The following is a 27,658-nucleotide window of genomic DNA, read 5'->3' on the forward strand; positions in this document are numbered from 1 at the left end:
CCAGACCTCGTCACCGATTTATGGCATTTTCTTAAGAAACAGATTTGTAAGCTTTTAGCATATCATAAAAAGATATAGTTTAACAATTTTGTACAATTAAGTACAACAATGATTAAATGCACTGGCTGGTTTTAGTGTTCTGGAACTGGTTTTACCCCCCTTGCAGTACTTACTGTAATATATCGATTTATTTAAAATGATGTGCATGAGGCCCGTTTGCTTCTTGAAGTGTTAAATACCAGGAAGTAACATTTAAATACTGTATTTCGAAGAAACACAAGAATAATATGTGGATATTTAATGTGTAAAAAACAAAAAAGATGATCTTTCCCGCCAGTTCACTGAAACACGAATGATTTGTCAAGTGTGAACAAATAAAAAAACTAAATCAACAACTTCACAAAAGGCTCCGTAAGCTACAAATGTCGTTTTTATTATTACTTTAAATAATGTCTAAATAAAGGGACCTAAGACATGCTCGCGTGACTTCCTCCAATATCAAAAATATGGTGTGGGGGGGTGATGATTGCAGCAGAAATCTATCCAGGGAGGGCAGCGTGCGCCTCGAGGCCGAGACCGCTGTGGAGTCTATTCACCTGAAGACAAATTAAATTAAAGTCCCAGCATCCCCCTCGGACGGTGTCGGGTGTAAAAAAAAAAAAAGAGGGCGGGGCAGTGATTCTCCTCTTCTTCGTTTTTTCTTTTTCCAAACCAACGAAATGTAACATTCAGAAAAAAAACCCAGAAGTCATTCCTCATATATAAAAAAAAAATTAAATAAAATGAAAGACCTGGATACATTTCTACTTTTCCACAATTTTTTTTTTTACTCCTGAAAATTAAAAAAAGTAAAGACATAAAAAAAGGAACACAACAAAGGGGGGCAGGGGAAGAAAAGAAAAGAAATGCTATTTTTATAATCAACTCCCTTTGGTAAAAACTGTAATAAATGGTTTTGCATTTGTCTTTTTCATATACATACTAACTTTAGCCATTTATCACTAAAGTCCACAGTAAGCTTGGAAAGTATTACTAGCACGACAACACAGATCTGTCATAAAAAGTCTGAGACTATATACAGTGTATTTACAACGTGAACGACGTGTGGACAGTCCTCACAGAATGAGACAAAACGTGTATGTGTGTGTGTACATGCGTGTGTGTGTGTGTGTGTACAAGCTGGTGTATTGGCAGAGGGCATTTTAAAAAGGTTCACTTCCAGGGCGGCGAGGATCATTTGTGTTAATAGAACTATATATAATATATATATACACACAACACATACACTGGAATACATGTCAGTATCTGACATCCACGAGCTAGACCATTTTACAGTATGAGACCAAAACTGTGTTGTGTGGCAAAAAAAAAAAAAAGTTCTTCTATTTTCAGTTGTTGTTTTTGTACATAAATGCACCCGTCCTGTTTGACCCGACAGTAACTGTTTGGGGCTCAGGAACAGTTCCTAATAATGCTGCCACGTGTGTCTCGGGAGAGGAAGTGTAACTACCCCCCCTCCCCCCCCGCTCCGTCTTGTGATAGGTTACATAATTGTGATTTGACCGTGATGCAGGAATGTCAGACCCCGATCCCCCGGACTGTTGTGCTCCTGTCCAAACCTTCAAATAAACGGTTGAGAAAGGTTTACCTCCTTTCTAAATAAGTGCACTTGTCCACCACATTGTGTCGTCCCCCCCCACGGATACTGTAGAACAACACGATCGTAAGGAAACATTCCCCGTGCGACCGATTCACCTCGATGGAGGTCTCACTCTGACGGCTTCTGACAAAATGGGAAAAAAAATCGAAAACGAAGCTCAGTTGTGATAAAAAAGTACAAAAGAAAAAAAAAAAAAGCACCCCTCTCTCTCTCTCTCTCTCTCATGGGCTCACCGTTTACGTCGCTGAGCCCCCGTAGAAAAGAAAAAAAAAGAGGGGCTCAGGGACGTGAGACGTGGCTCCGAGTGCTGGTGAGTGCCGGGTCGCCGTGACGATTCCTATGTTTTGGCACCGAAAAGGCCCTGGAAAAAAAATAAAACTGGGCCCAGCAGAAAACGCTGGTAAAATCAGTAATCCTGCCGCCCCGTGTGCAACACACACACACACACACACACGGTAGCTAGCTTAGTTGTGCTGCCACGTCGACCTTTAAAAACACGTTAATAAGCCCTCGTCCATACCTCCGCTCCTGACCTGTTTGACCCCAACACCCCCACGAAATCAGTGTCTCTCTCTCCTCCCGTTCGCCCTCGGCTACGGCGCCTTGGCGGCCGGCGGGCCGTATTTGACGCGGTACTTGTTGATGTTCACGAAGTGGAGGATCTCGGGCTGGCAGCTGGTGGTGCAGGGCAGCAGGCCCTCGCGCGCGCTGCCCATCAGCCACTTGGTGGTGTCGGCGCCCATGTCGCGGGTCACGTGCTCCGTGGCCCACGTGTCCACCCAGGCCTGGAAGCGCGTGTGCAGCCGCGTGCTGACCCGCTCGTGTGACTGGGGGGGGGGGGGGGGGGGTGAGAGAGAGAGAGAGAGAGAGAGAGAGTGAGAAGGGGGGGAGACGATGTTATCGGGGTTCACACACACGTTGACTGGTGGATTTCCACGACTTTAAACCCAAATTTCCATGACCAAACATTTTGTGAAATCTCAGGTGTGTACATGAAAAATGTCGTATTTAAACTAATGAGAATTCCAAAGCATACAGTATATAACTTTAAATGACTCACATTAATGAGAGACAATAGTTTGATTAAAAGAATAAACATGCATGTCTTTTAATTAAGGTGCGTTCACTTGCAGGGCGGAGAAATGTGCGCTGCGAATACGAGAGCGTATGCCGGCTTATATTTTGAGCGTTATTTAAAAAAAAGCATATTTCATTATTTAAAACTCAGCACATATGAATATAACACATTTACATGACTTTTCGAGAAAATACGAATGACGCCCGAAGTTTTTTTTAAATGATTTTTTTTTACATCTGCAGCCTCTATTGACGTTTAAAGTTTTGAATGTCTGTCCCAAAAATAAATAAAAATGTAAAGTGTTATTGTAGCTATGTCACGCTGCTGTTAAGATTGCTTTGGGAAAGCGAATCGTTTTTTAACCCAATGAACTTTGTTTTTATTTAAAAAGGCTAAACACCAACAAATACCGATTGAAGGAGAATCTTTTAGTTTGATGAAGAAAAAAATTTAAAAACGTGGGAAATTATTACATAAATCTTTCTCACTACATTGTGACTTTACACCGGAGATGTTTGAAGTCTTGTTTGCCAGCCTCCATGTCACAGGGTGTCAGACGTCTGCATATCTTTGCGTTAATTAAATCCCGAGACGCAACGCCCTCACCGCTCCCCTCCAGGAAAACGGAGATTTGTGTTTTTCTTTTCTTTATTTATTTATTTTTCTTCCTTGTCTAATTCTTCGTATAGTTGGTTGTTATGTAATTTTTATTTATTCGTTGTCGTTTTGGATTGTCTGGTGTAACTTGTAAAAACTTAAAATAAAATGATTGAAAGAAAGAGAAAGGGAGCTGGTCAGAACGGCCCTGTACCTGGTGAGCGCGCAGCAGGGCGGTGCGTCTGTACATGTAGTCCTCAGACTTGAAGACGTACACCATCTTGTAGGAGTTGAGTTTGAACATGCACTCCATCTTCTCCTTCTCCAGGGACTTCTTGCCTCCCTCGCAGGCCTCCTTGTCCAGCTGCTCACGGCCCTTCTGGTACTTCCTGATCCGCCTCAGATTCCTGGGAGCAAAACAACAACAAAAACACGATGAGAGCCGGCACAAAATAATCGATTATCGGTTAATTTAAAATCAAGATGGCACACGTGTTAGACTTTTTGTTTGTTGACATTTGATATTTTTTAATTTATTTGTAACCCTTGTGTCGCCTTCGGGTCAATATGACCCGATTCAATGTTTAACCCTCCTGTTACCTTTATATTTACTAACATATTTTACCCTTGAGGTCAATATGACCCCAGCTATTAAAATCTCCAGAAAATTATTAGAATTAATATTGTTTTCCAAGTTTAAGTGTGAGGTACTTTATGTTTGTTTCTTGACTCCCGAAAGAACACCGACATTAAACATTGAATCGGGTCAAATTGACCCGAAGGCGACAGGAGGGTTAAATATTGAATCGGGTCAAAATGACCCGAAGGCAACACAAGGGTTAAAGGACAGGGGGAGGTAGCAAGACACTGATGTTATGCAAGTAAAATAAAAAGTCCTTACCATTAACATCACCCTACTTTTTCTGCGTCAAAAGACATAAAACTGCATTCACAATTCAAAACTAATATTAGGCAAATTTGAAGAAAATCAAAAATGCACGCCGATGCGACGACTCACCTGGGAAGAAAAACGGGCTTCTGAGCGAGGTGCTCCCTCAGCTCCGGGGTGGTGGAATCGGGGTTTAAGTAGCGGTCGACGTAATCGGACCAGCGCTGCGAACGAGAGGACAAGGAGGAGGCGGAGTTTCAGACGCGAGTTCGGCACATGCACGCTACCACCAACACCGGGATGACCAAAAGGTTGGCAATCGGTCCTTACTGGTTTTACCACTCCCAGATGGGAAAGTAGACCCTCTTACTAGACAGAATGTAAAAACAACTTTTATTTGCATTTATTCGCTAGGTATTTAGCTTCCTCACTTAATATGAAGATAATACTCGAATATAAATACTCACTGACCATTGAGAATCGTTCACTGCCGCTAAGCGCCAGAGTGCAAGACCAGTCAAAAAGCCCCAAAAATATATCGGCCCCCCAAGTCCTTCTAATTGTGTCCGTCACAGACGACTTTTGTTTTACCGGTTTGTCCAAAAAGAAAAAAGGGAAAAAGAAAAAACGTTAAAAAAGCGACCGTCTTTGACGGGACGGGTCGGTTTCATACCTCGTTCTCCATCGGCTCGTCGGAGTTCTCCTCCTCGGTGTCGAGCAGCTCCACCAAGAGCTGCACCTGCGACCGGGTCCTCGAAAACATCACCTGAGAGAAGAGACGGAGGTCAAACGAGTGTGAAGCCAAATAAAGATACGTGTGAAGCGTGTGAAGCCAGGACGTCCCGAGGGCCCAGAGGCCTGAGGGTCAACGTGTTACGGCTCAGTTCCACGGCGTGGTTTGACTTTAACTCCCGTTTGGTCCTTTTCTATACTTCCTTCTAAATATATAATTACATAATATAAGTGATAATAAACACTCAGGGTGGTTGTCAGCGGATTTCCATCACGACGATGTGACCAATCAGTGCTCGGCAGTGTTTTAAGTCGACCTTCTAATAACGTGGGGGTAAAAAAAAAAATACCACAACTATCAACAACTTTTGCTGATGCGAAACCAAAAAGGCGAGCAGAGCCGTGTCTTTCAGTGGAAATGCAACATTAGGTTGAAATTCTGAATTTCAGTGGTTCAGAATTGTTTAATAAATGGAAAAATGGAAAACAAAAACAACTTTTTCTTGCTCTCATGTCACTTTCCCATCAAACTGAAGTGAATAGTAAAAGTTAAATTAAGCCTTCAAAGTGCATCAAACGGAATATTTGCTCGTGGGTGAAAGTTCAGCTTACACCTTACATAAAGAAAAATACTGTGGCAGCGGGGTGTGTTTAAGCTCGGCTGCAGAGTGGGTGGAGCGGGGGTGTGGTTCAGGGAACGGTGTCCGATTGTCATCAGCTGGTCTGAGGACAATCAGACCAGCTGATGACAATCTGTGTTTGTGTATCTGCGAGGCTTTGTCTCCATAAAGGAGCTGGACAGGAGGAAGATGGGGGGTGCTGAGCAGAGACACGGTCTGCTGTCTGGAAACAATAAAATATATTACGAATAACCATCCGACTACTCATTCCATGGTGCTTGAAGGGGGGAACCTACTAGTGCCGGCGAGAGGCGTGTCACACTGGAGCCAAACGTGGAGCCTCTTTTCTTTGGGAAAAAAAAAAAGCAACAATTTTTTTTCGAAAAGCACATGGAGAGCAGTCAGCAACACTCGGATCTGCCGACCCAGCTTTTGATGGCGCTGGGTCAGATGCTGGAGGGGATGGCAGCTATACAGCGGGACCAGGCAGAGGCGAACCGGCAACTCTTGGGGACACTACTGGCCCAGGCAGAGAGGCAGACGGAAGCCCTGGAACGGCTCGCCGCCCGGACAGCTGCGGCTCCACCAGACCCTCCACCCTTGGCGGGGGTGGAGGTCTCTAAGATGACAACGGCAGACGACGTCCAATCATTTCTGGAGATGTTTGAGGTGACGGCGGAGGCGTGTGGCTGGCCGGCGGGGGAGTGGGCGGTCCGTCTACTGCCTCTTCTCACCGGGGAGGCGCAGACAGCGGCGCTGTCGCTGTCCCCGACAGCGCGGCGCGATTACGCAGCCGTGCGTAAAGCCGTCATCGATCGGCTGGGACTGACTCCGCAGGATCACCAGCGGAGGTTCCGGGAGGCAACGCTGGGACCCAAAGACCGGCCGGTTGCCTACGCACACCAGCTGAAGGACGCCGCCACCAGATGGCTACAGCCCGGGAACTCCGGAGGGGCGCAGGCGGCGGTGGAGAAAGTCGTCAGGGAGCAGTTCGTGGAGGGGCTGCCGACCGGAACAGCAGAGTGGGTCCGCTGTCACGGCCCCCCGTCGCTGGAGGCCGCCATTGCACGGGCGGAGGATCACCTGGCGGTGCACCCCGGCGGGCAGGTCGACAGCTCACTGGCTCCGGACAGACCGACGCGACCCATACAGGCCCCAGCAAACACCGGCACCCTTCCCAACCCACAGGTAGTCCCTCAAACACCAGGGCAGGCGTGTTGGAGGTGCAGGCAGCCCGGACACATCCGGCGGGAGTGCCCGCTGATGGAAGTGGGCCAGGTGATCCGGGTTGCCGGCTCTCCAATGCCCTCCCCAGGTCCGGGAGCGACATACCACGTACCGGTAAGAATCCAGGAGGGTGTACATCAGGCAATGGTGGATTCCGGCTGTACACAGTCTATGATCCACCAGAGCCTGGTTCGACCAGGGGCATTGGTGGAGGCATTGTGGGTGAAGATAAGGTGTGTGCATGGGGACATTCACGAGTATCCCATAGTGTCAGCGGAAATTAGACACGGGGGTAAAAAGCATAACGTGAAGGTCACGGTTAGCTCCCGCCTTACGCACCCCTTAATCTTGGGAACCGATTGGTCGGGCTTTGACAAGTTAATGGGGAAGGCTGCGGGGGTGCGTCCACGGCAGACAGGGTCATGCGGTGTGTGCGCCGTGCTCAGCGGTGACGCGAGGTTGTCCGACACTGCAGACGGGGAGGGGGAACCGGCGGAGCCTCCTATGGCGACTCCTCCGGCTCCCGAGTTTTACTCCATGGAAGATTTTCCACTCGAGCAGTCTCGGGACGATACTCTACGCTCAGCCTTTGACCAAGTGATACGAATTGATGGTCAGTTGGTGCACCCTGACGCAGCGCAGACATATCCGCACTTCACATTGATCAGGGACAGGCTGTACAGAGTGAGCCGTGACACTCACACCAGGGCACCCAGTTCATGTCAAGAACACTGAGAGAACTTTACGGGTTACTGGGCATCAAGTCTATTCGGACCAGTGTGTACCACCCACAGACCGACGGTCTGGTGGAGCGTCTGAATAAGACTTTGAAGTCCATGATCCGTAAATTTATTAATGGCGATGAACGTAATTGGGATAAATGGCTTGACTCTCTGTTGTTTGCAGTACGGGAGGTTCCCCAGGCCTCCACGGGATTTTCTCCCTTTGAACTTTTGTTCGGCAGGACTCCACGGGGGGTGCTCGACCTCATTAAAGAAAACTGGGAGGAGGGGCCGAGCACCAGTAAAAACGAGATCCAACACGTCCTGGACCTGCGAGCAAAGCTCCACACACTGGGTCAGCTGTCACGTGAGAATTTGCTCCAGGCCCAGGAGCGTCAGCAGCAGCTGTACAACAGAGGTGCCCGGCTGAGACAATTCACACCGGGAGAGAAGGTACTTGTATTGCTTCCTTCTTCCAGCTCTAAACTCCTCGCCAAGTGGCAAGGGCCCGTTGTGGTCACACGGCGAGTGGGGGTGTCGACTATGAGGTGGTGCGTTCTGATAGGGGCGGAGCCACACAGATTTACCACCTCAACCTCCTAAAAGCATGGAGGGAGGCGGAGTCGGTTTCTCTGGTGTCCTCGGTGTCTGAGAGAGAGGAGCTGGGGCCTGAGGTCCCAAAATCCACCAATCCGGCCTCGCTCCTTTGTGAAGACAGTCTCTCCGGGACCCAGAAAACAGACATTGCCCGGTTGCAGAAGCAGTTTGCTGATGTGTTCTCTCTCCTTCCAGGACGCACAAACCTCATAGAGCACGAGATTGAGACTCCTCCGGGCGTGACAGTGCATTTACGACCCTACAGGATACCTGAACACAAGAGAAAGGTGGTTCAGCGGGAATTGGCTGCAATGCTGGAGATGGGGGTATTAGAAGAGTCCCACAGTGCCTGGTGTAGCCCCATTGTTCTTGTGGTCAAGAAGGATGGGTCTATACGGTTCTGCGTGGACTATCGCAGGGTGAACGATGTGTCACGGTTCGATGCTTACCCAATGCCCCGGGTCGACGAGCTCCTGGACCGACTGGGCACTGCGCGTTTCTTTACGACACTGGATTTAACCAAGGGCTACTGGCAGATTCCTCTGTCGCCAGGGTCTAAGGAAAAAACAGCCTTCTCCACTCCGTTTGGGTTATACCAATTCACCACGCTTCCCTTTGGGTTGTTCGGGGTCCCGGCCACCTTTCAACGCCTCATGGACCGGGTGCTGCGTCCGCACGCTGCATATGCTGCCGCCTACCTGGATGATGTGATCATACACAGCACCACCTGGGCGGAGCATGTGCAGCGGGTGGGCGCGGTGCTGGAGTCCCTGAGGCAGGCGGGCTGACGGCCAACCCGGGAAGTGTGCAGTTGGACGGAGGGAGGCGGTATCTGGGGTACCACTTGGGCGCCGGGCAGGTGCGCCCTCAGGTGGACAAGACCGCCGCCATCGCAGCCTGCCCGGCCCAAGACTAAAAAGAGGTGAGGCAGTTTTGGGGCTGGCGGGCTATTACAGGCGGTTCATCCCGAACTTTGCGGAGCTGACCAGCCCCATGACTGACCTGACCCGGAAAGGTGCCTCAGATCCGGTCCAGTGGACGGAGCGGTGCCAGTTGGTGTTTGAGGAGGTAAAACAAGCTCTCTGTGGGGAACCGCTCCTCCACACACCTAACTTCTCTCTCCCTTTTACTCTGCAGACTGATGCGTCGAACAGAGGGCTGGGGCGTTTGTCCCAGCAGGTAGGGGGGTTTGACCGCCCCGTGCTGGACATCAGCCGCAAGCTGTCGGAGAGGGAGGGCAGGTACAGCACGGTGGAGAAGGAGTGCCTCGCCATCCGGTGGGCGGTCGACTCCCTGCGCTACTACCTCCTGGGGCGCTCATTCACCCTCTGGTCGGACCACGCCCCGCTACAATGGCTCCACCGCATGAAAGATACCAACGCCCGAATCACTCGGTGGTATTTGGCTTTACAGCCTTTTAATTTCAAGGTGATTCATAGGCCGGGGACGCAGATGGTCGTGGCCGACTTCCTCTCCCGCTCTCATGGGGGGGAGGGGGAGTAGGTTAGGCCGGATGTTGCCCCGGCCTAAGTCGGGCGGTGGAGGTATGTGGCAGCGGGGTGTGTTTAAGTTCGGCTGCAGAGTGGGTGGAGCGGGGGTGTGGTTCAGGGAACGGTGTCCGATTGTCATCAGCTGGTCTGAGGACAATCAGACCAGCTGATGACAATCTGTGTTTGTGTATCTGCGAGGCTTTGTCTCCATAAAGGAGCTGGACAGGAGGAAGATGGGGGGTGCTGAGCAGACACGGTCTGCTGTCTGGAAACAATAAAATATATTACGAATAACCATCCGACTACTCATTCCATGGTGCTTGAAGGGGGGAACCTACTAGTGACGGCGAGACACGTGTCACAAATACATAAAATGATATCATGTTTCAATAATTGGTAAACTGCAGAAACACGTTCATATTTAAAATTATTTTAACCTAATTGTAGGTTTAAATGTCGATCCACAGAGAAAAACGCAAAGTTTAATTCGACAATGAGGAGAACAGAATCTCTTAAATACGCTGAATCCTCCGAAAGCTCTCGTGTGGTCGGGGCGGGTCAAACACATTTCCATCTCCGGATTAATTAAAGCAAACATTCTGCATATGGAGGACTTAAATGACACGTAAATGTCACACATAAATAAATGAAGAAATACGTGTGGACACATAAATAAATGAAGAAATACAGAAATGTAGAAATTTATTTAATGATGTCCTGTTGAGTTATAACGTATATGTATTTATTCCTGTATTTAATTATACATTTATTTAAGCCTTTATTTATTCCTGTATTTATTTATACATTTATTTAAGCATTTATTTATTCTTGTTTTTATTCATGCATTTATTTATTTTTACATAAGTCATTTTAAGTCCTCCATCCTGCAGCCTTGTGGGGAAAAATAAAAATAAAATAACTTCTCCTCAGGTGAACTTTAATTGAACCGATTTCCAATATTAAAAAAAATCTTCCGCCCAGCGTTTCATCACCTGTAAGCCGATCGTGTGTCCCCCCCCCCCCCCAACTCTACGGACCGCTGAGCGTTTACCTTGAAGCAGTTCTCGTCGGCCATGAGCTGCTCGGCCTTCCGCTGGTACGCGGCCTCCGCGGAGCTCCTCGAGGACTGGGTGGCGGCGGTTCCCCCGCTGGCGCCGACCGCGCTCTCCGCGAGGTAGAGGTCCGTGACCTGGACGCAGATCTCGTCGCTCACGATGTGCTGGAGCTGGACGGGGAGGAGGAGGAAGGCGGGTTTTAAAAAAAGGCGGGAAAACAGACCGTCTGAAAGTGTCCGAGAACACGGGCGCCATCGGGGGAGGAGGCGTCGAGCGAGAGAACCGACGGGGCGCTTGCCTGCCGCACGATGCTCTGGATGAGCTTGTCCATGGTGAAGGCGACGTACGCGCGGATGGTGAACATCTCCCTCAGCGAGTCTTCGTACTGAGACGCCTCCATGTTGCCATCCAGCAGATTACGAACCATCTCCAGGAAGGCCGAGTAGTAATCCTCCACCTCGATGTCCACTGGGGAGACGCGAGCACAACAAACAGACGACGCGTCAATCCGTCGTCTCTTGGCGAGCGGCGCTCGTTTTGGCGGGAAAGTTACATTTTTAATAAACCCGAGGGATTCTCTGGTTCAATATTCAGGAATTATTTAGATCGTCATCCACTTTTAGTTTTGTTTATTCACTTTTTCTGTAAATTATTTGATTTATTAAGAGAGCAGGAACGTGGCCCAGAAGTCCAGAGACGATGTTTTGCTGTGTCTTCAATGGGAAAACAGAAAAAGACAATAAAAACAATACAGCGGGTTTATATTTAAAAGATTTTGGTTGTTGGAGATAACGGCCGGAGCGGCGTCTCCTTGCTCTCGAAAAATAATGACACGAGACGGCTCAACAAAATAAATTGTGAAAAAACTCAACATGTCTCTTTCCAGAAATCAGGACCTGGCTACTGGAGATCATTCACAGACCTCAGTTTTTTTTCTTTCTTCATGATTCATGGAAAGAGACCGTTGTCGTGGAGTTTTTCCAACATGTTTTTCTGCGCTGAGCCTCATCTCAACATCTCTCCAGCTGACACCTCAAAACACCCCAAACAATCTAGATTGATAAAATAGCGTTACAGGTAGGAAGGACCTGATGTATTTTAGATTCTCGGACGTAATGTCCCTTTAAGAACGTGAAATGTTTTTTATGACTTACTTTTAACAGTATGCATTACTTACTTTTAATGTGCTGTACTGCAGCTTCGCACTGTGTGTATTTTTTGTTTTTCTTACCACATATAATGTAGTGCGTCTCATCCTGTATGTTTGTCATTGTTTTATGTTTGTGATTGTTTTATGTTTATTATGGTCTGTCAAGGGACTACAGAGGCAAATTAGCTGTGTAGCTACAATCTGGTACATCAAATGGTGACATTTAGGCTTCAACTGTACATGGTCCCTTTTAAAAATAAAAATAATAATAATCCCGAACATATTGTTAAATAACTTTTTGCATTTGATTATTGTTTATTCGAGTGTAGGAATATTGTACATAAGACAATTTCTCTAATTTTATAATATAAATCCATTTAATTTGAAAACCTTCAAAATAAAAGCACAGGATTTTTTTTTTTTTTTTTACATTTCCTGAAGAAAAGCTGATCATGCGTGTGTCTGCCTGTCGCTACTCACTGGGCTCCTTCAGCCTCAGCTGGACGGCCGGGTTGTCATTCTTCTCCTTCCTCAGGCCCAGGACCTCCCGCTCCCAGTCCCGCTCCCGGACCTCCGCCTCGATCTGCCGCTCCGCCTGCCCGTAGAGCCGCAGCAGCCGCGAGCACAGCGTCTGGTGCAGCCGCAGGAAGATGTACCAGTTGTTGTTGACGTAGAAGAGGTTGTAGGCGTCGTCGGCACCGCCGCGCAGCTTCTGCGCCGCCGCGCCGCCGAACAGCAGCTTGGACTTGGAGGGGCTCCGGCTGCCGGGCACGCCGTTGTGCTTTTTGGCGGCGCCTTCCTCCGCGTCCATCTCCTCCTCGTCCTCGTCCTCGTCCTCTTCCTCCTCCTCCTCCACGTCGGAGAGCTCGCCGCGCTGGGAGAACAGCATGTCGGGGACGAAGTGGTAGATGATCTGCTTGATCTTGTACTTGTCCTCCTTCTGAATGCCGGCCTGCCGCTTGACGTGGTGGATGATGAGCGCCGCCGCGTCCTCCAGGATCTGGCTGTCCTCGTACGGCAGCGTCAGCTGGGGGCCCGCGGGCGGCGTGGCGTTCTCCTCGGACGCCTGCTCCTGGCGCTGGCACAGAGGGAAGAGCAAATCTACGTCAGCGTGTGGACGCACGGAGCATACGATGAGACCAGCGCGCTTCCACAAGCGGTTTGAGACACAGTTTCCTGTAATTATGCGAGGAAAAAAACAGACGTTGTATACAGGGTTCTTACACATGTTGACCAATGGATTTCCAGGACTTTTCCAGGACTTTAAACCAAATTTCGACGACCAAACTGAAATCTCGGGATAAACATGAACAATTTAGAGAATTTTGAGTTCAAAAAATGAGAATTCCAAAGCATACAGTTTACCTAAAATGAAACAAATGAATGAGACAATAGTTTGATTAAAAGAATAAACATTTCTATTCATGTTTATTCCTTTAACCCTCCTGTTACCTTTAGGGTCAATTTGACCCCATTCAATGTTTAATGTCGGTGTTCTTTGGGGTCAATTTGACCCCAGGCTGTTTTTCACTGTGTCAAACATATAAGAAATATCAACTTTTTTATATATTTAAAGGGCTATTTAGGTAGTCAACAAACAAACATAAAGTGCCTCACACTTAAACTTGGGAAACAATATCAATTCTAATAATTTTCTGGAGGTTTTAATTGCTGGGGTCAAATTGACCCCGAGGGTAAAATATGTTAGTAAATGTAAAGGTAACAGGAGGGTTAAACACTTATATAAATGTTTATTCTTTATGTGCAAATCCATCTGTTTATATTAATTATTTCAAACTCGGCGTATATGAACTTGTGAATATACCAGCATTTCCATGACTTTTTCAAAACTTTTAAGATTTAAGTTTTTTTCTCCATGACTTTTCCAGGCCTGGAAATGACCATTTTAAAATTCCATGACTTTTCCAGGTTTTCCATGACCGTACGAACCCTGTGTATAAAGCTAAGCGCCAACGCGGGCTGTTAATTCAGGCGCCATCATTTGAGAGAAACCCACCTCATCGTAAATGCTTTCGATTTCGTTCAGCAGGGACTTGGAGCGAAGCACTTTGGTGTCGTTCTGTTTGAAGTTGATGCCCTGGTGGTCGAGGGACTTGAGGTAATACTTCTCGTTCTGCTCCCTCCAGATCTTGTTGAAGCTGCGCTGGGCTTCCCGCCACTCGTCCTCCTTGGTCTTTAACCTGGTCGGACGAGAAAGGAACAAGTCGAGTCGCGTGCTATTCAAACATTCGTCTTCCTTTCAAGTCCTTCCGCAGCGATGGAGAACATCGACGCACAGATTTAATCTCAGGAGCCATCTGGGCTGTGGTTCATCTTCTCAGTGCAGCCCCGAAGACAGAAACAGGTGAACACACCTCGATGGAGACAAAGAGCCTGTGCATCACACATAAAATCAAAAAGAAAGACGCGTTCTTCAGCCGACAGTTCGACCCCCACCTCTTCAACACGATGGGGACGGAGACGGCGGGGTTCTTCTTGAGGCCGTCGATGATGTCGGGCGCCTTGTCTCCGTATAACCTCTGGATGGCCTTGCGGTGCACGACCTCCGAGGAGCCGCCCAGCGCGCCGTCCAGGCGGAACTTGGCCTGCTCCTCCGCCGACATGCGGGACAACTTCCGCTGCACCGTCTCCAGGACCCGGATGGTGGCCAGGTTGGTCTCCAGCACCACGTCCAACTGCGGGTGAGAGGAACGGGGGCGGCTCTTAATGTTCACGGCCTTTATCTTCACTGTGAGCTGCAACGGCCACATTACGCATTCTGCTCAGCCTCAGCCATCACGACCTGCCATTATGCATAAATATGTAATGTATTCACGGTCATATTTCCTCACAATGCACTCTGGAGCTTTAATTAGAGCATACGCCTCGCAAAAAAACCCCACTTCTGGCTTCGGAGTTAATTCAAAGGTTATGCCGGCTGCTGAATCTGTGAAGTGGTGCAAATGAAATGCCGCTGTCCCTCTGGCCCATGGCGGCCATGTAAACGACGTCATTCAGAACACATGTTCATATCTGGAGGGGGCCAGTCGATCGTATTATTAAACGTCTCCTTGACAATAGCGGTATGTGGGTTTCTCGTTGCAATACCGTACCTGGCCACAGGGAAATACAACGACGGCGTCGATTTCTTTGATACATCCAAGAGCATGCATCATAAGTGTGTTCCGTGGAGCGTGTTTCTTGATTGTTGTGCTCTGTGGACGGCGTCTTTTGTTGTCTGTATGAATTTTTGGTGGCAAATGAGTTCCCCCACCGGGGATTAATTAAGTTTTCTAATCTAGTGAACATGTTCGCCTGTTTCCTGATTTGGAAAGATGACTTTCTCAATTGTAACTGGTCAATTTTTAACACTCATGTGAATTCTTGATCACATTGAGATATAAATGTATAGCTTTATGTTTTATATTTAAAATACATATATTCTTAATTAAATCAAACCATCTGACAGTACCTCCTCAGTCCACTAGATGGCGCTTAGCGGCTCCAACGGTTGATAGCCGCTGTGAAATATTCTTATATACTTTAGTTTGCCATTTTATTTTATTTTAGTTAGTTTAAAAGTATTTGTTCAGGGGGAAGTTGTAAAAGAAAGAAAACCCGGCGGAGTCACAAGTCAACGGCGAGGCTGCTGCTCACCTCAAAGCGCTCGTCCTCGCATCTGTAGATGTGCTCCTCGTACTGAGTCTTCTTGGAGCTGACAAACGTGGAGTCCTCAGACCAGGAGGGGAAGGAGACCCAGGTGTCGTTTAAGACCTGGACACGGCAGACACACAAAACATGGCGTCGCCGTTGAGTTTCAATTCGACACATTAACGTCGAGATTATTCACCTCGCTGTTAGAAAACACGTTAAAAAAAACAAAGGTAACTTAGAAAACACAAGCGGGAACAACAACGGCTCCTACCTCTTTACAAAGTGGCGTCCTGCCGGTGCACTTGGGCTGCTGGTAGCTTTTGGGCAGCGCTCTGTAACTGGAACCGAGTCTCTTACAGGAAGCATAATCGATCTCCATGGCGATGCCCTCGGTGGCCCGCTCCTTGGGGTACGTTTCGATGTGGGACATCTCCTGATATCCCAGGAAGTTTTTGAACCAGTTGAACAGCTCTGGGAATTTTCTGTTATAAAAACATAATTAAGTGGGGGAAAAAACAACATAATTATGATATAGTCAAAAACTAGAACGGTCACTCGGTAGAGTGCATACCTTCGACGCAGACACATTTTTGGTACCTTTTCATGACCTTGACCTTTGACCAGATCAATCCCAAAATCTAATCAAATGGTCCCCGGATAATAACCAATCATCCCATCAAATTTCATGCGATTCGGTTTAATATTTTTTGAGTTATGCGAATAACACGCATACAAATAAATACACAGCGATCAAAACGTAACCTTCCGCATTCTCGAATGCGTAGGTAAAAAAAAGAAAGGAGGATTTCTTTCCAGCCGAGATGACGGCGTACTCACCCTAAAAATGGAAGCACCAGCTGCACGAGTTCAGCCCTGGAGATCACCTCCTGGTTAAAGATGACCAGACACCGCAGGAAGTTGTCGTAGGCCTCCGAACTTCGCAACGCTTTGCGCACCTGAAGCGGGGAAAAAAAGAAAGCGTAAGAACAGGATGTGACGGAGCCGAGTGTCGGTACGTCAAATAAATAAAATACCCCCCAAAAAAACTGTTTGACGTGCTTCACTAATTCAAGATTTTCTGATGGTTACAAGTTAAAACTATATTAGATAACCAATAATAGACACAATAAGCCAAGTAAATATGAAAGTATTACTTTCTGAGGTTAATTATTGCTGCGTGGCTTAGTGATGGCTTCCTTCCTTCGCAGCTTGTGTCATATCCTGTCATTTAATTAACGTCTGCGATCCCATAAACAGATAAAGGTAAAAACCCTCACCTTCTCGAAGAACAGAGATTCTGTTCCCACTCCATGCTTGTTGGCATCCGCCACCGAGGGATCTTTCAAATTCAGCAACTTGGGCTTCTTCTGTCGCGTCAACAAAACAAATAGCATCGGATCGGTCATGAAAAAAGGAAGAAATAAGGAGGAAACGGGAGTCGAGCTAAAGCGTCGGCGCATGCGCGCGTTACCTTGACGGGGGGCGTGGCCCCCGGAGCGGGATGCCGGCGGATCTGCAAGCCGTTCTGATTGGGCCTCTGTTTGTTGTTGAGCTGCAGCTTCTTGGCCGTGGCGCCGTGGTCGTTCCGTACCGACTCGGCCTTCTCCGCCGTGGTCTTGCTGAGCAGCTACGGAGGAAACGCGACACCGATGAGGACGCGAATACAGACACAGAGGGAGTGCTGCGGCAGGTCAGCAGAATGTTTAACCGGTGGGAAGCATCCAGGTGAGAGAGAGTAACATCTGCACGGCGTCTCCGCTCACCACCGAACTGTTGGCATCGGGGAGAAATTGGCCAAACTCGGAGAGCAGGTCCTCCTGGTTCTTGAAGAGTCTCGCCACCTGAGCGTACACCTCCTGCTCCGTCAGAGCCGGCGTGTAGTTCCCGCCGGCCTCCTTGGCGTTACGTTGCTCCTTCTGTTGCGGAATAAAAAACACACGGCCGCCGTGAATTTGGAAACCGAGTGACACGACGGGCTGCAGAGGCCCCGCGTCTAATCTGAAAATGTACTTTGTCATTCGTTGAAAAAAGGCGTTGAGACTTGGGTTCAACTTGTCGTTAAGCTTTTAAATGACATTTCATTTAGCCGACGCTGTTATCCAAAGCGACTTGCATTCATGCGCCGTAGACACAGCTACGGGGAGCAACTCAGGGTTAAGTTAAGGGCGACTGTGGGTCAGTGGCTAGATAAATTAAATGGATTATTACCTTCGCATTGAAAATGCGGAAGGTTATGTTTTGATCGCCGTGTATTTATTTATTTATTTGTATGCGTGTTACTCGCATAACTCAAAAAGTTTTAAACCGAATCGCATGAAATTTGGTGGGATGATTGGTTATTATCCGGGAACCATTTGATTAGATTTTGGGATCAATCGGGTCAAAGGTCAAGGTCATGAAAAGGTCCAAATCTTTTTTTACCATTGCATGGTCAATTTCTATCCAATTGTCATGCAACTAATGCCAACATGATCAGAATTCAATGCCCAATCTTGTGATATGCGAAGGTATGTGCTCTACCGAGTGCCCGTTCTAGTTATTTTTAATATTATTAAGTGTCTTGCTCAAGGACACATCGACTAGGGCGGGTGTTGAACCACCAACCCCCTGAATTAAAGACGGGCCTGCTGACCACTGACAGTCAACGCGGTGCTCATTTTGGACAACGGCAAGTCACTAAAACGGCAACATTTGAAGTTTCATAAGTGAAAACGGTTTCATTGCAAACACAAGATCAAGCAGTTCCTTCCTTAAACAGGAAGTAAACACAACACGTAATTTTTGCACTACACATTGTGTTTTTTATGTCACAGAAAGATCAATATTGCAATGACAGTTTATCAAGTTGCACATAGTCAAGTTGGCAAAGTATGTGAGCGATACTGACACTTCGCAATTAAATATCTTTAAGCCATAAAAAGTCATTTTCTACCAACTCATCGCGGCGGCTTTCTGACCTGGTACGTGTGGAGAATCTCCAGGAAGGCTTTGTAGATGTCGGGCTGGCCCTGGAAGCGGTTCTTGATCTTGTTGACGTAGTTGATGGCGTGGTTGAACTCCACGGGCTGGTTGTTCTGCGTGGGCGGCCCAGTGGGGGTCCCGCTGAGGGGCGGGTGGAGCTGCATGGGCGGCGAGCGAGGAGAGGTGTACGCGGGGATGGACGGATTGCTCTGATCGCTCGGTGTCAACGGCGGGGGCTGAAGAGGCTGGGGAAGGCCACAGCATGAAAAGGTTTTAGAGGTAATAAACCAGATTCTGCACCGCAAAACAGCTATATATACTGGCTATATATATATACACTATCGTTCAAAAGTTTGGGGTCACCCAGACAATTTCGTGTCTGCCATGAAAAATCACACTTTTATTCATCAAATGAATATAAAATGTAGTCAAGACATTGACAAGGTTAGAAATAATGATGAATATTTGAAGTATTAATTTTGTTCTTCAAACTTCAAGCTCAAAGGAAGGCCAGTTGTATAGCTTATATCACCAGCATAACTGTTTTCAGCTGTGCTAACATAATTGCACAAGGGTTTTCTAATCAGACATTAGTCTTCTAAGGCGATTAGCAAACACAATGTACCATTAGAACACTGGAGTGATAGTTGATGGAAATGGGCCTCTATACACCTCTGGAGGTATTTCATTAGAAACCAGACGTTTCCACCTAGAATAGTCATTTACCACATTAACAATGTATAGTGTGTATTTTTGATTAATGTTATCTTTATTGAAAAAAACAGTGCTTTTCTTTGAAAAATAAAGACATTTCTAAGTGACCCCAAACTTTTGAACGGTAGTGTATATATATATAGACACATACAAAAGGTTCATACACATTTTGACCAATGGACAGGACTTTAAACCAAATTTCTAGAAGCAAACATTTTTTACTTCTCAGTGTATACATGATAAAGTGAGAAAATGTTGAATTTAAACTAACAATGAGAATTTAAAAGCATACAGTATATAAAGCGGTATATAACCTTAAATGACACAAATGAATGAGAGACAATAATTTGATTAAAAGAATAAACATTTTTGTCTTTTCGGTTACGGTGCGTTCACTTGCAGCGCGAAAAATGTGCGAGTATGAAAGAGCGTATGCCGGCTTATAGTTTGAGCGTCATTTAAAAAGCATATTAATTATTTAAAACTCAGCGTGAATGCAATATATAAATATAACTAATTTCCACGACTTTTCCAGCCCTGGAAATAACCACTTTAAAATTCCATGACTTTTCCATGACCCTGTATATAGCTTCTTTTTTTTTCGTCACTTAAATTACTCACCTTGCTCATCTTGGCAGGGGTGGGCTGCATCAGAAGGGGCGGGGCGGCGGCGACGGCGGCGGTCGCAGCAGACGGGAGCTGGGGCGGATGCTGGGTGGCCGCTCCTATTATGGGAATGTTCTGGACTGAAATGCCGTGCGGGGTGATGTGGTGGATCTGACCAGGCGTGGTCACGTTGACCAGGTCGGGGTTCTGGACCTCGATCTTGTAGCCAGGCGGCAGGAAGGTGTTGAAGCCCATGATGAGGTCGGGGTGACCTTTGAAGAGCTGTGACACTCTGCTGATGACCCCGGGGGTGTCAATACTGCAGTGGAATGGGGGGGGGGACAAACAAAAATAAACCGGATGAATTCAAAATGTACCCCGACTGTCATCCTGCCAATCCCGTGGAACTGAACCACATTTATAAGTCAGTGACGGGTCATTGTTTCTAGATTCTGTTAAACACTTCTTTTCATAAATCACACTTGGTAGGACTGACTATGGAGCCTCTAGATGTAAATATTGGAACACTTAATTACGCTAAAATAACACAAACGCTGTGTGAGGAAAAGTGTTTTAGTGGAACGGTTAGTAGAGTGGTGCTTTAATTCTAAGTATAAAAAAAAGTACAATTATGGTCATCAGCTCTTTCTGTATTATGTTTCTACTTGAAGAATAAATCAACTCACTTGTCTCTTGGTTGTATCTCTACAACAACGTTCTGGTTTAAAATAAATCGGCTTCTGCAATTTGCAGACAAGCAAGTTGTTATCATTTTGTTTTGTTATTAATATTATTGTTAGTACGGAATTGTGCATTTTTAGTTACCAAGACACAGTCGCTCAAGGTAGGCCTGAACGAGTAATAACTTTAAAGTTTAGAGTTTAAACACCAAGGTGACTGACTTTGGGTGTGCATCGTGAAAAGAAACACAGAATATTTCATGTGAAATCAAACAGTGTCCTGACCTTTGAGACTTGAACTCCTTCATTATGTCCAGGAAGTCGTTGTAGACCTGAGGCTGGTTGCCAAACTGCAGCTTCACTTGATCCAAGTAAGACAGAGCATCTTCTACCTTTGGGCCAGAGGAGAGAGAAGAGAAGTTCATCCACCGGAAGAGTCGGATTGTTACTTTTTTTACGTTTACTTTTGCCAACTTTCTGAGATTACACATTTACACAGAAAAAGAAAAGTAAATAGACGGATAAATAATTCACACAAAGATTTAAAAAGTATCTACTACAGCAGGGGTCAGGAACCTTTTTGACTGGGAGAGCCATAAAAGCCAAATATATTTCACTGAGAGCCATATAGTATTTTTAACGTATAATAAATTAAATATGTCTTGCTTTTAATGCGACTTCTGGTGCTGATGACATGCTGTTGTGTAAAGACGATCAATAACAGACAGCTGTTTAGTTTAATAAAAGAACAAAGACGTGCTCTTTAAGAAAAGGGACCTTAAATTACTTCTGCTGTAATCTGGCGTGATAGAGAAAATTACAGGGGGGCGGGCGGAGATTTTTTTTTTGTAACTCAAAATTGTCTGGGAGCCATATGCCGTCACCGGAGGAGCCATAGGTTCCCGACCCCTGTACTACAGCGTGCTTTTTGTTCAACGTTTCCCCGTGAACCTCCTCTGCACGGCGAGAAACAAGCATGTAAAGAACCAGAAAAGATGCTCAAACTTCTAGCAACCAACAACTTATCCTCTGACGGAATTTAAAAAATACACGAATGTCACGAAAACCTTGAATACCGTCTGTATTTTTATTTTCGCTGGTGTGAAAATTCCTTGACATTTGCAGGTTTTTCTGTCAAAAAAACGGGCCGACTGACCTTGAGCCTCTGGAACTGCTGGCCCTGTGCGGAGGCCTGGGGAGCCGCCGTGTGGCCGTGCCCCGGCATCACCGAGGGCCCGTGGACCGCCACGGGGCTGTGGTGGTGGGACCCGCCGTGGACGGCCGGGTTCGGGGTGTGCCCATGCACGCCACTGTTCTGGGCCGCAGTGGCGACCTGGGAAAGCAGAGACACCTGTGACGGCGACGGAAAGTAGTTAGCGTTAGTAGATCTGGTGAGACACCCGATGGATACAACTTGGACAACCAATAGAATCGCCACATAAAATGAGTATGTACAGCAATTTATCATAAACAGTGGAACACAGAGCTTCAGTTTTTAAACAGGGTTCAAATGACAGCCGGAGTTATGAGCAACGGGTGACTTAAAACAGCTGTAGTTGACCTAGTTTTACTAAGTCAGTGAGCGTCAAGCTAATCTACGGCGTGTACCTGGTATTGTGGGACGGAGTACTGGACGCCTGCTGTGGGCTGCATGTTGTCAGACGCGGCCTCATACACCGCCGGGGCTGGAGCCGGGGCCAGGACGCGGTGCTGGAAGGCCTCCGGGGTGCCAGCGAGGCGCCGCTGCTGGGACGCAAAAATCGTTTCCTGATCCTCCAGTCGCCGCTTCATTATGAACTCATTCTCGCAAGAGCTGAGAGACCTGCGAATAAAACAAGCGCACGGACCCTATTTTCAGAAACAATTAAAGCAGACTCTTTATTTCATTCAATATTTTGCTGGGGAGCATGTGGCAGAAACTCAACTGAATTTACGGCTGCATGCTGTGCCAGAGAGGTTTTTTTTTAAGACAATAAAACAAACAATACACTCGATGCTTTTCGTGGCACAAAGACGCCCGAGGGTTTACAGAGGTCAACTACATGGGAGCACATTGATTCATTGACTTGTGATCACACATGTCAGCTTTAGTTTGTGATTTTTTTTTCAACTTTCTTTTCAGAGAAGCTACGTCACCAAAGGACTGCTGTAGATGATGGTGGAGAAACAGTTATGCAGAACAAGGACACCGTGTGTGTGAATGAGCCGATTGGAGGGAGGTATTAGAGGAACAGTAAGCAGTTGGGGAGGGGGAGAGACCCCTGAAACTGCAATATACAGATGTTTTCTCATTTAATTAACTGTCTCTGATAGTATATTTTGAGTAATAAAGGTTGACATAAATATTGTGGCATTATTACCCTTCATACATTCTACTCGGCTTGTTATAAATAACCGTTAAATTATCTGAAGACTTGTGTTTGTGTGAATCAAACCTCAAAGCTTTAGAATTGGAGGGAGGTATTAGAGGAACAGTAAGCAGTTAGAGGGGGAGAGCCCCTTGAAACGACAATATACATATAATTTATTTTAATTTATTTAACTGTCTCTGTTTTATTTTAATAAAGGCTGACTTAAAGGTTGTGTCATTATTAACTTTCATACATTCTACCCTGCTTGTTATAAATAACTGTTTAATTATCTGAATAATTATACACCTCAAAGCTTTCGAACTACAAAACGTGCACAAAAAACACAATCTCACAAAAAGCTCTAGGTTTATAAATAAGAAAGAATACGCGTTTAGAGTAAACATAAAACGCTTTTAATTTCACCCCCAGAACGGTTGCCTTGACAACGGGGTTCACGCGCTCATTCAACTCGCGCTGAAGGCATTTCATTGGCTGCGGAAACGGAGAGTTTTTAGAGACTGCCTACGTCACCGATGCAACAAACAGGTGCCGAGGAAGCGTCGGAGTCAGTCTGCCATTCACAACTTCCTCGAGACCGCAACAACTTCACAAGCATTTGAATTCATGACGTTAAGACGGGCATACATTTTTTAAACGACAGGTGAAGAATGGATTACGCTTCGAGCAGAAGTGCCGAAATGGCTTTCTTCTTACTGAAGTGTGTTTTATCAACAACAACAAAAAGTCTCGCTCCAACGAAAGCGAGGCTGCCGTATTTTTAGAAACCTCCGCTTCATGTTTGTGTCGTAACGTGAATAGGTCACGTAAAGACAGATAGAACCCTGTCCGTTAGCTAACCGTTAGATCACCATCCCCTTTACGGCCTGGCAACACAAGCAGCGACCTCGAGTTACAGCGCGCCCGCCATTTAGAGCGTGGCGCGAGTGGGGGGGGGGGGGGGAGGTGTCGCAAAATCACGCTCCCATTTCAGGCACGAGCATGAAAAATAGCTGACTTTTAAACCGCCATGCAGCCTAAAAGTACACGAAACAAATATATTTATTATATTTACAGCGATAAGTCGTTCATGTCGACAGGAGGGGGGGGGGGTGAGCCGCCAGTTAGCTGCTAGCTAATGTAAACAACATGAGTAGTCCGGGGCGAAGCACATGCAGCTAAACGTTAGCGGGGTTTAGGTTTACTGAAACAGGCGACTTGAAGCGAGCGTTGAGATATCGATTTATAAGGAAAACTCGCATCGGGTCTGGTTATGAAGTGAGTGACAGGCAGAGAGCAGCCGATGTTCTCTGCGTGGTGGACTTCACACGTCTGCTCGCGGTCGGTACGTAGCTGCATTAGCTCGCTGAATGAATTCAGCTGAACTCACCCGTCTCCCAAGTAGCAACGCTGAAGATCCCGAATTTGAAAATCCGATATTCGGGCGAAGATGCCAAAGAGACGTATGTGCCGCAAAAAGCAACTTATCGGCGGCTCGTAGTTTTATTAAAATAAACAATTTAAGCGGCTTAGCTGCAAAGTGAAAAGATCCCCGAAAGAGGAAAACAATCTCCGTTCGGTTAGCTCCAGAGAGGGGGCGTGGTTTTCAGATGTAACTCCGCCCCCAGGCAGCCGCCATTGGTCAGTTTGTTCAGGGCATCCGCGGAAGGGCGGGGCGACGGACACGGGTTGTGAGTTTGAACTGTCAATCAAGAATGTTTCTCTCTCCGCCACCATGCACGCCCATTTTGATTTGAAGCGCGACAATACCAGCGGTGTGAACAGTCCCGCCTGTGTTATCTGTGGAAAGTATAACATTTAAAGCAACTGGAAGACCACCTGCAATGTAAATGCGTCTTCAAAATTAGACTTTTTTCTGCTTTTTCTATTTTCAAAAAGTGTCATGCCTCTTTGCACTGTAGGGCCTATTCTTTATCTTATCCAAGTCTCCTTGCGTTAATAACATACTCATATATATAATTATCTTTTTTCCCCTTAACCAAATACTTAACTTACACACACTTTATTTGTTGGGGGGTATTTGTTGTGTATGTGTATTCATAATATCTTAATATATGTATTTTTATTATTAACTTATGTGGAGGCCCCTCAGATAAAGGTGTTTACAACTAGAATGTAAACCATCTTCTATAGATTCACTATAGTTACTTCAAACACCCATGTTGCCCACCAAGCACCTTGTTGTACCAATACGACATAATACAGTATGACTTGACTCACACTAACCATGCAGACCACATCAAACCACCACTTTGATCCGATCTCGATTTCATCAGACAACTCGGGAGCTTCATCCACAACGAGCTACTTCCTGGAGTTTGGCTGAACACGTGACTTTTGTAGGCGGGAGTCTGCTGGGGGTTTTTTTGGACTCGTGTCCCGCCTCCCGTGTGGGACGCTCCAGCCAATCGTCGCAGACAACCGTGATTACAAATCCCCCAAAAAAGGTGGAACTTCGAAAATAAACCACAGCCCACGAACAGGCGGAGCTGCAACACACCAGCCCGGGATTCCTCATTCCAGCCAGGGCGGAGTAATCGGCAGCGCCCGTGGCCTGCGGCCCACACACACACATAGCAATGCTCTATGTAGCCTGGGTTTCGCTACACACTTCCGTGCCGCTCTGCAAAAAACTACAACAACATGCATCACTCCGACCGGAAAACCAAATGCCAATGGTGTACACGCACCATATTAGATTTGCACCCAAAAGTATGTTTTTAAGTGTTGTGCAAAACGCACGAACCCCAACGCACTGCAGGCTGTGGAGCACAACACCGAGCTCCACGGTGAGGAAGATCACCCCCTCCCTCTCCGCATCCATCGACGTGTGTGTGTGTGTGTGTGTGTGTGGACGTTTACAGGCTGCACTCTCCAAACAAAAGGCACTAAAACGCATCATCTGGGGTGGAAATCACGCTTGGTGCCCCCGGTGGAAGCAGGGCCCCGGAAAGCGGCCAACACTGCGTGCCCCCCACCACCCCCCGTAAGACCCGATCCGGTTGCCCTTACCAAACAATGCCAAAGTCAAACGGAACGGGAACTACGGCGTCGGTCGCCGTGTAGAGCCACGCCATTCCCCGCTCGCTCCGCACTCCCAAAACACACACACACACGCAGCCCCATTTTTGTCCTTAGTCTTCTCCCCTACTCTCTTTCACTCGACCGCGACGTTTCACGGATACTATTATGTGTTTACGTCGATAGTCGGGGAGTAAAATGTCTAACATGTCTCCTCTCCACAACAACAACAACACCCCTTCACCCCCTCCTCTCTCGATCCTTTCGCGTTACGCTGCAGAGATGTTTACACTTCCACACACGCAGCGCGCGCAGGGACATTGTTTACTACCCAAAAAATGGACGTCCTGCTGATTTTTGTGGCTATGTAATCGCGTTGTGTATATATATTTTTGCTGGGGGGGGGGGGTGAAGCTATTCTGTAGTCGACCATAAGAAATGTAAAAAGAAGCCCCCCTTCAATTCATTTCAGGACACAAAAGCACGAGGGGGCGACACGCACGTCGTTCACTTTGTTACATCAGGCGACACCGTAAATATTATTTAGTTTTAACCAGCTGTTACATACCCGGGGAGAGAGGAAAAAAAGGACTCCGTACTCCAGGATTCGTGTTTGTAACCAAAGAGTTGGCCACGCCCCCCTCCGTCTCCCATTGGCCCACACTCCTGTGCGCGTCACTTTATTTTGAATATCACCCGCTAAAAATCCGAGCCTCCCAAACTCAACATCTGTGCGGCGGAGGCGGGAAGTAATCGAGTACATTTACTCAACGCGCGTGCTGCAGTGCACGTGCTTTACTCAGGTTTTTATATTATATTCTAGTGAATTTAATACACACGCGTTGCATGACATATGATGCACTGTTGTCGTTTTAACCTCTCAGCCTATTATTGGAGGCCTCATTTAAACACGCCTCACCAGCCACGTCATTAAAACGCTGCCAACGTGTGAGTGATCAGTACTGCATATATGAAATAGTATACATATTTAGAATATTTAGAGAATACACTTGGAAGTAGTCATTCTGTATTATAATAACTTTTACTGTGATATTTACAGTATTTCGGTGATTAGACTTGTTTTGCTTGGACTTTCTAAATAAACATTGAAATATAACTTTTACTTGTAGGCCTACCAACGTATATTTGCTTGCATATGTATATGAGTTATATGAATGCTGATTCCACTCTATAAACTAGTTGCACTTGTCAAACATCAAAATAAAAACATGCCTCAGTATTTATTTATATTATTACAGAACAATTATCACTGTTTAGTTGGCTAATGCTAATTCAGGGCTTGGCAATGCAGTGACCGTATATATATATATACAGGACTGTCTCAGAAAATTAGAATATTGTGATGAAGTTCTTTATTTTCTGTAATGCAATTAAAAAAACAAAAATGTCATGCATTCTGGATTCATTACAAATCAACTGAAATATTGCAAGCCTTTTATTCTGATTTATTGCTGATTATGGCTTACAGCTTAAGAAAACTCAAATATCCTATCTCTAAATATTAGAATATCATGAAAAAGTATACTAGTAGGGTATTAAACAAATCACTTGAATTGTCTAATTAACTCGAAACACCTGCAAGGGTTTCCTGAGCCTTGACAAACACTCAGCTGTTATAAATCTTTTTTTTTACTTGGTCTGAGGAAATATTAAAATTTTATGAGATAGGATTTTAGAGTTTTCTTAAGCTGTAAGCCATAATCAGCAATATTAAAAGAATAAAAGGCTTGCAATATTTCAGTTGATTTGTAATGAATCCAGAATGCATGACATTTTTGTTTTTTTAATTGCATTACAGAAAATAAAGAACTTTAT

General features: G+C 46.3%; 1 protein-coding gene across 3 annotated transcripts; it reads right to left on the bottom strand.

Moving 5' to 3' along the window:
- Window positions 1-412: 412 nt before the first annotated feature.
- sin3aa (SIN3 transcription regulator family member Aa) lies at window positions 413-26,437 on the bottom strand. Of its 3 annotated transcripts, none has more exons than XM_056416345.1 (22): window positions 26,391-26,437; window positions 22,041-22,254; window positions 21,589-21,783; window positions 20,718-20,824; window positions 20,439-20,492; window positions 19,768-20,071; window positions 18,429-18,677; window positions 17,235-17,387; window positions 16,943-17,098; window positions 16,749-16,838; window positions 16,309-16,427; window positions 15,743-15,953; window positions 15,475-15,591; window positions 14,275-14,513; window positions 13,835-14,018; window positions 12,298-12,895; window positions 10,966-11,135; window positions 10,664-10,837; window positions 4,898-4,990; window positions 4,354-4,448; window positions 3,550-3,742; window positions 413-2,487 (listed from the first exon to the last, which is right to left on the bottom strand). In XM_056416345.1, exons 2-22 carry the CDS (start codon window positions 22,221-22,223, stop codon window positions 2,254-2,256), a joined length of 3,918 nt encoding a protein of 1,305 aa, XP_056272320.1. In that variant the 5' UTR covers window positions 22,224-22,254; window positions 26,391-26,437; the 3' UTR covers window positions 413-2,253. The 3 variants fall into 3 exon arrangements, with proteins under 3 accessions (XP_056272320.1, XP_056272319.1, XP_056272321.1); XM_056416344.1 differs by lacking the exon at window positions 26,391-26,437 and adding an exon at window positions 24,171-24,329; XM_056416346.1 differs by lacking the exons at window positions 20,439-20,492; window positions 26,391-26,437 and adding an exon at window positions 24,171-24,329.
- Between the last annotated feature and the right edge of the window lie 1,221 nt (window positions 26,438-27,658).

Source organism: Pseudoliparis swirei, chromosome 6, assembly GCF_029220125.1.
Source record: "Pseudoliparis swirei isolate HS2019 ecotype Mariana Trench chromosome 6, NWPU_hadal_v1, whole genome shotgun sequence".
Lineage (NCBI taxonomy): Eukaryota > Metazoa > Chordata > Actinopteri > Perciformes > Liparidae > Pseudoliparis > Pseudoliparis swirei.